Source organism: Manis pentadactyla, chromosome 4, assembly GCF_030020395.1.
Source record: "Manis pentadactyla isolate mManPen7 chromosome 4, mManPen7.hap1, whole genome shotgun sequence".
NCBI classification, from domain to species: Eukaryota; Metazoa; Chordata; class Mammalia; order Pholidota; family Manidae; genus Manis; species Manis pentadactyla.
The window spans coordinates 177,255,445-177,268,767 of NC_080022.1; the positions used below are offsets into that span (position 1 = coordinate 177,255,445).

A 13,323-nucleotide genomic window follows, 5' to 3' on the forward strand; every position below is an offset into this window, starting at 1 on the left:
AAATACATATTTTATACACACACACCACATGTATCTACACACACAAAATAAACCTAATTAAATTAGCGAATTTACTAATAGATGCCCCCTTTGTTTCAGTCAAAATTGGATAATAACTTTCCCTTTTATATTAGATGGGTATGATTTTCTTTAATGTCTAATATGCATGTTTAGGCTAAAGTTACTTATAAATTATCATTGTTTTATTTTTGGTGTTTTACCAAATAAATAGTGAAAAGACTTTGGGCCTAATCAGTGTTTATTAGTTCCTAGCCCTTCTTTTTGGTGAAAAGCTGCTGTCTTATACTCATTCAGCTGTTAGTCTTCACACCCTTAACACTGGACACTATTTGCATATCTGTTTTTGAGTGAACAGTTACTCCTTTTAACCTTTCTTCTTTAAATAGTGATTTAAATCGACAGTTTGCTAAATTGAGGATTGGCATTAAAAGTACTCACAACTCTTAAACGAGTACTCTAAACTCTTTCCTTAGCAGAAAGAAAGCAATTGTGTGTTTACTGTGTTTACATTGTACTTTGTAGGTTTTTTTACACACATTCTATTAGATGAAGCTGCCCAGGCCATGGAGTGCGAAACCATTATGCCTCTAGCATTAGCAACTAAAAACACTCGGATTGTCTTGGCTGGTGACCATATGCAGGTAAGTGCCCTCTATATCATCACAGGGAAAGGAACTTTTAGTTATATATGGATGTTTAATATTCTGCTCTCTGAAACAGCTTAAGAAGTTGTGCTGTGTGTTACAGTGTAAGTACTTTAAATATTGCTGTACTAATAGTGGAAAATATTGGTATTTCTGAAGGAAAATTATTATCCCACCACTTTTTCTTCCTCTTTGGATAGAGAGTGGAATGAATGAATCCATTGATCCTGTAATTTTCATGCTTATTAATTTAAAGCTCAGTTCTCTATAGTATGAATGTTTGATGTTTACTTTTCTTTAGAAAATAAATTTAAATTGTCCTTTCTACAATGCCCCAGTTTCTGTCCCCATTTGTTTTCTTGAATGGTTACTTCTTTGCTATCAGAGGTACAAAGTACTTAATTAAAAATAATAGTCAAAATCTCAAAGAACATGTCTGATTTTATGTATTTGTACCTATATATGAAAGGGAAATACAATTTTTCTATTAAAATATTTGCTTAACAAAGTCACACTTTGAGGTTCTTTCCCTTTTGCCGCAGTGGTTAAGATTGAACTTATGTACCTGTGTAGTACTGCAGGCATCCAGGCACGCAGGGGAGAGTTGAATGTAGAGGAAGCAATTCTGTTTTTGTTGCTTTGCTAAAAGAAGCCTGTGTTCATTAGTGGTCAAAGGTATGAGCAAGAAAACCTCCTTATACTTTATGAGCTAATGAGGGTTATTTTATTAATTATTAAAAAAATATTTTTTAGTCCTAGACTGTATATCCTGCCAGCTCACTATTTTAAATAGGTGATCAATTTTAGTGAAATAACTGATTGATTCCCCCAATGGCGCAACGGGTTGCACCTCTGAAATTACTGAAGGGTAGCTATTTATTACTATGTTGGAGGAGGCCTTTGTTAACTTCTTTGTAGAAACTCTAGGTTAATGTTGGTATATTGAAATGAAAAGTTAGAAATTTTAATCTAGTTTTTTATGGTAGTAAATTGTTCATAGAAAATATTTTTGATTCTGCTTATTTTAGCATTCAGCATGTTAAGGTTTAGTCTATCAGAAATTTCAGCAGTGTGGATTTTTTTATAAGTAGGTTAAAAATACAGTATTTGTATATGGAGTTAAATTCTCTCTGTATGTTTGTCTGTTACAGCTCAGTCCTTTTGTTTACAGCGAGTTTGCCAGGGAGAGAAACCTTCATGTTTCATTACTTGATCGACTTTACGAGCATTACCCTGCTGAGTTTCCATGCAGGATCCTCCTGTGTGAGAACTACCGCTCCCACGAAGCTATCATCAAGTAGGTGTGGGCTGCTCCTTCGGCATCCCACCTCCTGTGGTCTGGTGGGAGGGAACTCAGAATGGCATCGTTACTAGACAGATGGTCACCAGCAGAGTTACGTGGTGTCCCTAGTGCTGCATATTATGTTTAATTTTATGGCTGTGAAAGAACACTTCAGAAGTTATATAGTGTCTTCAACAGCAAAGAGTATTCATTTTATAGTTGAAGACTTGAATGTCCTCTAGTTGGTTATATTGTTCCAATGTCTATATATCTTTGTGTTTGCATGTGTAAATATATGATCCATATAAATAAAGGTATGTATTAACCAAGAAAATATAGTAGCTAGCAAATTTTTTTCATAGAGCAAGATTTTCATTTAGTATTGAATTGTCCTCATTTCTTTCTCTTTTTTCTATATTCTGACTTCGTACTTGACCAAACGCAATCCATTTAGCAATGGCACACCAGGAGCCTATTCTGTTGTTATTGCTATGGTTAATTTGGGAGAAAATCTTGGTCTCATAGCTATTAGATGTGTGGATTAAAATTAATCATGAACATAAAGCAATGAATTAGAATTGATTTTTTTTTCTTATGGGTAAAATTAATTTTGATGATAGATGACTGTTTATTGCCTTTTTCTGCAGTTACACCTCGGAGCTCTTCTATGAAGGCAAATTGATGGCCAGTGGAAAGCAGCCAGCACACAAGGATTTCTACCCACTAACTTTCTTTACAGCACGAGGGGAAGATGTACAAGAAAAAAATAGCACAGCTTTTTATAATAATGCAGAGGTATTCTTTTACATATTATTACATATTTACATATTGTTAACATTTTCTCAGTCATATAGTCTGGGCTTGTTGGGCATTTTTTAAAAATTTTGGGTTGACATCCTACTGTGTGTTGACTTCATTTATGTGAAAGTAGCATGTAAAATTATTCTTTCTTATGTTTACATCAGTTTGTTAAGATGAGTCTCCTGTGGGAAACAACCTTGATTTACATTCGTCTTAGGGTAGAATATAGAATACATGACTTCATTTAAAAGAAAAGCCAATATTTTCATGAAGATTATTATTACTAGCTATCTAAAATAGACCATGATTACATTTTATAGTGCATACTCAAATCAGGTACCATTTTAAATGAGTAAGACTTGAACTGCAAAATCATGTTCTCCAGAGACATCACTGAGACCCAAATAACAATGTTGCTAACTCATCATATGCTACAACTTGTATGGTTCCTTACAGTTTCTGATTTTTTTTAAGTTCAGAGAGAATGTGGCTATTACAAGGGTTCAGATCAGGCAGTGGACAAAAATCTGCTGAAGTGTTTAGAGGCCAGCAGGCCAGAGAGCCTGGGGTTAGGTTCTGGCTATCACAAGGGAGTGGAGTTCTGGACTTATGAGACTCAGAGGAGGGGGTGTGCATGGTTGGTCATTAGGGCAGTGATTCTTCATCTATGATCTCCATCTTCCTTTCTCCCCTTGTATCCCAGGCTTTACTCATTTTATTTACAAAGAAATGGCTTTTATTATGTAATAGTATTTCATCTTTCCTTTTAAAAAGTGATCAGAGGCCTGTAGTTACAAGCCAGTATAGGAAAGTCAGTAGTATCCACTTGATAAAAATCCTAGATAAAAATAAAGAAACTTGACATTTTAGTTAGTCCATGCCCCTTAATTTTAGGAAAAACTGAACTTAAAAAAAACGTTTGAACTATTGACAAACTGGTGAATTTATTGCTTTTATACTCAGGCTTGAAACCACTGCCTGGAAACTAGGAGTCCAGGCATGATGGAGGGTGAAAGCGCTGACAGGGAGAGGCACACCTGAAATCCAGAAGGCTTGGTGGTCCTGCTGTTACCCCAGTGGTCAAATTGAGCCCTAATTTTCATACTGAGGCAGGGTTGACATTTGCTGGAGAGTCAGCTTCTCAACCTGGGCTGCTTATTTTTTCATGTTGACACGGGGTGTTTTCTAAGAAACCTTCAAGCTGTAGAATAAATAAGGTACATCTTCCTGGATTATCAATTTTACTCAAAAGCTTTTTTGGGGGAAATATTTTTCCTATTAAAAAACCCACAAAGACAAAATTTGTGACCATCAAATTTTAAACATGTTACTTTAGGGAAGTTTCAGGCCACCTTGAAATTTACCACCAGAGCATGGTTGTTCATTCCCTTTGGGCCCTGGAGTTTCTGCGGTCAGAACACGTTGCCCCAGGGGCTCTTCAACAAGCAGCAAAATCTGATCTCTGATTCTCTGCAGCTGATAGAGGGAATATGTATAGGTATCCTGTGGGCTGGAAGTAGAAATTCTTGGGTTGATAGAAAACATTTTTCAAAGTTTTGAATACCAGTATTGGCATGTTTGGAGAGTAAAGTGTTTCTAGAAGCCCTGGACTCTTCTTGATGCTACATCATATAAAGGTGAAACTCGTATCTATTTTGTGCTCTAGAGCAAGCAGAACAAGTGAAACCAGTTGCATCAACAGGAGAAAAAGGAAGTTTCTTTTTAAATGTTCTGGCATAGAATTGAGAATGGTTTAGATTTCATAATTTTTAAAATAATACAGTGTCACACAGAGTTACAATCACAAGCAACTTAAAACAGAAGATGAAATTAAAAGTAAAATTAAAGAACCTGGAGCTGAATACTAGTAGTATTTTTGCTGTGTATTAGTTGTCCTTTGTTTCAGGGACATGTTTTTGTTTAAAACCATCTGTTTGTATATCACCTGAGCTTGTGTCTTCTTTCACATGCTTAAAATGGTAGAATGAAAGAGAGTGAGGAAGGTCATCCTTTTTTTTTTCTTGGTCCTGGCTGAATTCTTACATCACAGTAATGAAATGGTCTCAGTATAATGCCAAATTGGGAAAAGAGCGGAATTTAAATACTAAGCTACTTAATTAAGGTTGAGATGTGGTTCTTAACCTTGAGAAATTCACTGTGAATATAGGAGCTAAGGAAACAAATAACCCTAAGACAGTAGGATAAGTGAGAGGTAGACAGAGTTCTATAGATATAAGAAATGAGTCCATCAGGTTTGATGGAACCTGTGGCGAAGAGAACATGGTTTTCCCCCTCATATATACTGCGACTCTGTAGTTAGTTGTACATGTGTTTATAATTGTTAATCTTCCCGGTGTTCTGACCTAACATTATAAAATGTTGTTCTTTATCCCTAGTAACTTTTTTTTTTGGTTTTAAACTTGATATGTGTGATGGTAGTGAAACTGTGGCAGCTCCCTCATGGTTGCTGTTTATATGGTCTGTTTTTCCTACCCTTTACTTTCATCCTGTTTGTGCCTTTGACTCTGAAGTGTATCCCCTGTAGACCATGTCATTATCTTCTTTTTATGTTTTTTATTTTAAATCTAGTCTGAAAATAACTGCCTTTTGATTGGATTAATTCACATTTAATGTTATTATTGATATCATTGGGTTTACCTCTGCCTTTGCTTTCTGTTTTCTATGTCTTGTTTTTTTGATCCTTTGTTTCTCCTTTACTGCCACAGTTTGCATTAAGTGCATATTTTCTAGTGTCACATTTTATTCTTTTAATTATTTACTATATTTTTTTGAGTTTTTTCTTAGTGTTTTCTCTAGGGCTGACAGTATACATCTTAGCTATCAGAATCTACTTCATAGTTATATTAACTTAATTCCAGTGACATATGGAAACTACTTCTACATATCTCTATTCCCTCTCCCTTTCTAGTGCTGTTGTTACTCATTTTATACCTATGTAACAACTCAAAAATTTGTTATAATTATTACTTTATGTAATTTTATGCCCTTTAAGGATTCTGAGAGAAGAAAGGGGACCAAGTACATAGTTATAGAGTTTGCTATAATAACCTTCTTCCTTAGTATTTCTGGTTCTCTTCACTTCTTCCTGTGGATTCCGGTTACAATCTGGTGTCAGTTTCTACTCACCTCCTTTGTGCTGTTATCGCCAAATATATTACATCTCTATATATTACAGCTTAACAGTACAATTATATGTGCTCTTCAGATAAATTAAGAGGAGAAAGGAGAAGAAATATACTGTTATACTGTCTTTTATAATTAACTGTATAGTTACCTTTAGTGGTATGTTTTGTGTGGATTTGAATTAGTCTGGTGTCCCTTGCTTTCAACCTGAAGAACTTCCTTCAGATTTCTTTTAAGGCAGGTATGCTAGTAAGGAATTTTTTCAGTTTTGTTATCTGCGAATGTCTTTACTTTGCCTTCATTTTTGAAACATAGTTTTACTGGAAATTAGGTTATTGCTTGAGTTACTTCTTTCAGCACATTGAAACATGCTTTTCTACTGTTTTCTTAATTGTTTCTGATGAGAAGTTAGCTGTTAATCTTATTGGAATTCCTTTGTAAGTGATGAGTTGTTTTTATCTTGCTGTTTTCAAGATTTTATTTCTGTCTTTGACTTACAACTTGTTAACTGTGATGTATCAGGGTATAGCTCTCCTTGCATTTACCTTATTTGAAGTTCACTGAGCTTGATGTGTAGATTGTTTTTTCATCAGATTTAGAAAATGCTAACCATTATTTCTTTGATTTTTCTTCTTTCTGTCACTCTTCCGGTTCTCCCATTATATGTATGTTGATGAGCTTAATGGTGTTCCACATTTGATCTTCAGATCACATAATCTCTATTTATCTTCCTGTTTGTGGATTCATTCTTCTGCCAGCTCAAATCATTTGAGGCCCTCTAGTGTATTTTTCATTTCAGCTATTTTACTTTACGTCTTCCATTAAAGTGCTCCACAGTGTGATCCAGTTGAATTTGCACCTTGTGGTATAGGAAACTGTTTTCTAAATATGCAGTAATATCTTAGGACAGGAATATGTTTTATTAACCATTGTATCCTCCATTGTGCCAAATATTGAAATTATTTGATCAGTTCATTGGATTAAAATAGATTGAACTACACTAAACATTGTACTATAATCCACTAAGTGGGTCCAGAAAATTTAATTGAGTAAAATATGGTAACTTTATTGCAAAGTTAATGAAATGGCTTGGGTGAACTTGCTCCACTAGAAGGCAGTGAATTCTGAAAGTCTGTCCTAGTCCTGACTGGGGTTTGGTGCCAGCTGTTGGCTTCTCTGGTAAGGGATGTCAGTAGGGAGGGAGAGGAGGTAATGCTAGGCCTTGTACTCGTGGGACTTAATGGTGGCATTGACTCTAGGAATCTTCTAGTTGGTTGGTTAGTGTTATTGGCCTGATCGGGAGAAAGGGGACTGAGAATGTGGGGATTTTCTTCCCTGTTTTGCTAGATGGAGTCATCAGTTTCTTGGCCCTGTGGTCTGTCTTCCTCCCTATGCAAGAACTTGAACCTGTCCCTGTTTAAGAAAGGAGGCTAGGTAAAGGGTGTAATTGCCAATTATATTGTCTCTGATTTTCATGTTTCCACTGGTGCATTATTGTAGAATTTTACTGTTTGAAATGTACATAAAACTTTTTTTATTTTCACTGTGTTTATATCCTATGTAGAGGTAATTTTTAAATGATATTTGCTAAAGGGAATCCTTCATACATCTATTCAGTTACCGTGTTCTTTTCTCCAAATACTGTGTAACTTTAAATATGTATATATGTGTTTGTTCAAAGGTATTTGAAGTGGTGGAACGTGTGGAAGAATTAAGAAGGAAGTGGCCAGTAGCTTGGGGGAAGTTAGATGATGGCAGTATTGGTGTGGTGACTCCATATGCTGATCAAGTGTTTAGGATACGAGCTGAACTTCGAAAAAAGAGATTATCTGATGTTAATGTAGAAAGGGTGCTAAATGTTCAAGGTAAGTATTGATTGAAATGTAAGTTATTCAGATGCTTAAATCTTGAAGTATGTGCATATTTGACTTTTAATTCTCAGGGTCTCTTTTCTGAACAAGCAATTATGTATTTATTTCATACCAAGTTCTTTAATGCCAAATCTGGCTGTTAAAGGTCAAGTTCATTTATGTGTTTATTAAATTATTGTATCTAAATAAAACAAGTATGAACAAATGGACTTTTTCAATTACTGTGACTATGAATGCCACACATGATATCTACATGCTATAGTTACAATCACAGTAGCACACAACACTTAACTATTGTTATACTGTATCTAAACACTAATTTGTTTTTTAAGACACCTGTCAAGCAAATTCTGTTTCAATACATTTTTAAAGACACAGCTGTTTTTATTTATAAACTTTCCTAAGTGAACAGTTATCAGCAGCACTTTTAAATTGTCTTCATGTAATAAGTTGCCATAGAATTTGTTGCTTTTAAATATATGAAGAAACAGTATGATGTGAGTGCTAAAAAAGCGCCGTATAAACTTAGGTTTAATGGGAATATAAAACAGTAATAGTAATTTTATATCATTTCCAGATCATGGGAAAAAATAGCTCCACTATACCATGTGTTATCCATATCACATAGAATTTGGCTGTATATTTTAGAAGGAACATTACTAGTAAACTAGCCCAAAGGACTCCTAGGATAGTTAATGGCCTAGAAACCTGGGAGTCAGGAATGGTTGAAGGAACTAGGATTGTTTGGCTTAGAGAAGAGAAGACTAAAGAATGATGTTAAAAGTATATTCAGATATTTGGAGACTTATCATAGAATAAGGGAATTGACATGTTACTTACAAGAAAGAACATAAGAAAAAAATGTACAAACTAGATTCTCTATAAGGCTTCCCTGAGGAGTCAGCTGTGTCTGCCAGGGCCAGTGAGAGGCCGATGGCCTTGCTTCAAGGAAGGGACCTTGTATTGAAGTGGAACTTGAGAATAGAAAATCACTAAGGTTGGTTCCAGCAAATTAAAAAAAATTTATTTACCATTTCAACTGTTTTTATGTGTTCATAAAACATAAAACGCCACAATTCAGTGGCATTAAATAAATACATCCACATTGTTTTGTAGCTTTTACTACCATCCGTCTCCAGAACTCTTTTCATCTTGTAAAGCCAAAACTCCACATCCATGAAACATTACTTTCTCATTCCCTGTCCTCCTTCCCCCAGCCCCTGGCAACCAACATTCTACTTTCTGTTTGTGAACTTGACTACTCTAGGGACCTCAAATAAGTGCAATCATAACACTACTCATTTTTTTATGACCGGCCAACTTCCCTTAGCTTTATGTCCTCAGGCTTCATCCACGTTGTAGCATGTGTCAGCATTTCCTTCCTTTTTAAGGCTCAGTAATAATCCATTGTGCATAGATGCCATGTTTTGTTTATTCATTCATCTGTTGATGGGCACTTGGGTTGCTTTTACCTTTTGGCTATTATGAATAATGCTGCTATAAACACAAGTGTACAAATACCTGCTTGAGACTCTGCTTTCAGTTCTTTTGGTATAAACCCAGAATTTCTGGATCATATGTTAATTCTGTTTAATTTTTTGAGCAACTGCATTTTCCATACTATTTTCCATACCATTTCCCACATTTTACATTCCCACCTGAAGCACACAAGAACTCCAGTTTCTCTACATGCTTGCCAACACCTGTTATTTAGCAGTAATATTTAAAAAAATCAAATGCTTTTAGTCTATCAGTGATTCGGAATAACCATATTAACTATTATTTTTTATTTTCTTTAATAGGAAAGCAATTCAGAGTTTTGTTTCTTAGCACAGTACGTACAAGGCATACTTGTAAACATAAACAGACACCAATTAAAAAGAAAGAGCAACTGCTGGAAGATTCCACAGAGGACTTAGATTATGGCTTTTTGTCTAACTACAAACTTCTCAATACCGCTATCACAAGAGCACAGTCCCTGGTTGCTGTCGTAGGTGATCCCATTGCTCTGTGCTCTATTGGAAGATGCAGGTAATCATGTGTTACTGATTGAGACATTAATACAGAGCAATTTGCATCCAAATGTATACCTTTATTTATATGACCTCTTGGCTGATTAAAATCAGGTTTAGTCTTAACCTGGTATCCACTGGAAAAAACAAAAATAGATTGCTTTGAGTCTGTTCATTAGATACATAATTGTGTGTTCGTCCATTCAGTCATCGTTCCACAGATATGAGTGCCTACTGTGTTCTAAGCATTCTTCTAGCCCCTGAGGATACATCAATGAACAAAATAGAAAAAATCACTGCCTTTATGGGGCTTGCATTTTACTGGGGAGGAGAGGAAGACTGACAGTAAATAAAATACTATGTAGTAGTTCATGTGGTAAGTTCAGTGGAAAAGAATAGAACGTTGAGGGGCATTAGGAGGGGTGAGGTGGGGTGGGCTGGTTTGTACTTGTACTTGTTGTGGTCAGGGTAGGCCTCACTGAGAAGCTGACTTTGGGGGTGAGGGAGTGGGCCGTGCAAAAACCTGGGGTAAAAGTGTGGAAGAGGGAACAGCTAGTGCAAGAGTCCTAAGGTGGTTTGTGTATGTGTGTGTCTTTGACGAAGACTAAATTTTATATTGATACTTCATTTTTTCCCCTTCATTATTGTTTTCACTCACTTTTGATGAATTTCCTTCTCATTTTCTTTCAAGGTTTCTCAGTGTGAATAATTCTTCACGTCTGGTTAATCCAGAGGATCTTAAAATTAGGAGGGTTAGAAGTGGTTGCTTCTTGCCTTTGTCTTTGGCTGTTATTTTGTTCTTACATTGTTAGTATTCCTTAGATTGCAGTCATAAGGAAGTATTTCTACTAAAATATTAAAATACCAACATAAACAACAAATTTCTCTTTATACACTTATGATTTATATCAGTTAATAGGAATTGTAGCTGTTTGAAGCCAGTAATATAAGATTTGGCTTGTGCAGCATTGAAAATTATGTTAGTATTAATAAAAAAAAAAACAGTTGAGCAGTAATTTATATATTCTTTCTTGAAAAAGAAATAAATATATTAGGGGTTACTTAGAAATTTTAGAAGTATTCCAGTACCTGTCAAAGTGAATTCAGAATAGTAGAAAGAGATGGAGACAGTCCCAGATATACCTGGGGTAATTTCTTTTTGTTATGTTGGAATTGAAGTAGACAAAGCTGTTTAGGAAGGAGCCTTATTTAAACCAAGTTTCTGTTGCTTAAACCAAGTTCCTGTTGCACTATAGATATGGCAGCATTTTATTGTCCGTTTTCCTGTTTTGGTAGGAAAAAGTATTCTGTGGGAAGGGAGCTGATTTAGGACCTTTAAGAATAAGCTGCATGTAACATAGTTTAAGAGTCCAAAAGAAGTTAATAACCTTTATAGGGGAAAGCCATTAACAAAGGAATCAAGTAGAGTTTTAATTTATGATTGTATTATGAAAAATAACCTTTTAATTAAAAAAAGAAACTTGAATGGTCCATGATGTATTTATGTGTAGCTGAACAGTCCTGTTGTAAAATATCCCTAATTTCATACTTAAAAATTAGATTCCCATTCATTTTAGCCATTATTGACAAAAAATTGGGAAAGGGAATATATCAATTTCAAGTTACAAATATATTAAGTATTATAATTTGACTTCCCTCCTGAGAATTTTATCTTGTTTACTAGTCAGTGAAAGTGTATTTGGTTAGAATAGTGCTGTGATAATTTACCATTTTTCTATATATTTGTCATTTGATGGTTTGATTAGAATTTAATAGATTAAAACACATATATGAAATAGAGTGACATGTATTGAAGACAAGTAGAAACCGTTGGGGAATAAATAGGTAATAGTCTTGAGCCACATTCGTTTTGGACTCTCCTCATAAATAACTTACAAATAATTTATCAACGTAAATTTTTTTAAAAAACCATTATCCATTTCTATAGAGTCATATTATACTGTGAATTGGCATAAGATCAGCATTTTTCATCCCTTCTCTGACATCAATTGTTACTTCCTTAGAGCAAATAAGAGAATAATCATCCTGCAGCCATGTGGTCCGAGTTTTGAGGGCTAATTTTTAACTTGAAGCCAGGTCTACTGGTTGCTAATATCTTAATACTCAGCTGGAGTGTGTCAAGGGCTGCAAATTAATTTTATAAGCTAAGGAAAATGTTTTCAGAGAGATAAATATATTGTGTAGGGAGAAAAAGTCATGTGGCCCATAGCTCAATGGGAATACTGGTTAACTATGTTATATGGATAGTTTAATCATGGCTCTAACTGAAGAGCTCATAGTTGAGGCAAATGGATATACTTATGCTTTAATCTTTCTGAGTTCTTCAGAAGTTAGTTTAATCTCGCAATACAAGTAAACCTGGAGGACTAAATGTGATTCTTAGGTGCTATAACAATGGAGAAGTGAATTTAATATGATATTTTCAAGTATTAATCAAGTTTTCAAGGAAAAATTGCTGTGTTTTTGGTGCCAGTTTAGGAGGCAACCATTACATAATCTTTCGTTGTTGTTGTATTTTAAAGTAGAAATTTTCTATTATCCCAAAATGGATGTAGTGAACTTGTTCCCCACTTACCAAACCAACAAATAATTAATATAATAGCTGCTGTTTACTGACAGCTCTCCCTGTGCCAGGTGCTCGGTTAAGTGCTTTGCACACTTTGCCTCATTCTGTCATCTCAACAACCCTGCAGTGTGGGAATTGTATTTGCATTTTAAATGGACAGCCTGGTTCAGAGAGTTTAAATTACTGTGCGAGGTCACATAGCTGTTAAGCGGTTCGCTCAAACAGATGCCAGATTGACTTCAAAACCCAAGCTCTTCTCACTGGGTGACCCTACTTTTCCCAGGAAGTGATGAACATGCATGTATAAATCTGCACTGAACGGGGAGAGGAGAAAGAGGAGTCATACGTTTCTCCAGACTGGTGTGCTTGGAGAGGATCTTTCTTTGAACTCAATTTCTACGTTAGCAAATTCCACTTACTGTTTAGTGAGACATATATACTTCACATGTATATAGACCTAAGGACACCAAGTGATTAGTGTTTTATCAGCGATTCTAGTAGGAAAGTTAACATATAAACAAAACCAGACTCTGTGTTCATGTAGTGATTAAAAGTAAGGTTACATCTTTTGAAATACTTACATTACAATGTAGAGGTACCCGCAGGTCCTCTAACCAACATTACTAGAAAAATTCTTAACATAATAATATATTAACATTTTAGGGAGGGGCCTGGGAATTGGTGAAGCCTTTAAATAACCACAGTGGTAAATTCTTAACTTCCTATGGGTGTAGCTGAAATTCTCAACTGATCTTCAGTTATGTGTTCAGAAACACCTCATAATGCCACACATGGTATTGCATTAAAGTATCGGGGAGTTCAAGGGCAGTGTGAATAATCCTTGAAAAAGCCTCACAAAGAGAGAAAAAAGGAATATTTTTAGCTTTAAAACTAAGAATTTTCGAAGGAAAAAATACATTTCTGTGAAAGTTTTGAGGTGAGAAATGAAAGTCTTTTCAAT

The 13,323-nt window shown here is 35.1% G+C and overlaps 1 protein-coding gene across 5 annotated transcripts in view; it reads left to right on the forward strand.

Annotated features, from left to right (window-relative positions):
* The window catches only part of HELZ (helicase with zinc finger), a 169,885-nt gene that overhangs the window by 97,103 nt on the left and 59,459 nt on the right, over window positions 1-13,323 (forward strand). For all 5 annotated transcript variants that reach the window (XM_057501628.1, XM_036899734.2, XM_036899735.2 and 2 more), the window contains 5 exons: window positions 544-662; window positions 1,817-1,962; window positions 2,595-2,742; window positions 7,574-7,757; window positions 9,566-9,794. In XM_057501628.1, coding sequence (XP_057357611.1) covers window positions 544-662; window positions 1,817-1,962; window positions 2,595-2,742; window positions 7,574-7,757; window positions 9,566-9,794 — 826 coding nt within the window. The remainder of the gene's footprint in view (window positions 1-543; window positions 663-1,816; window positions 1,963-2,594; window positions 2,743-7,573; window positions 7,758-9,565; window positions 9,795-13,323) is intronic.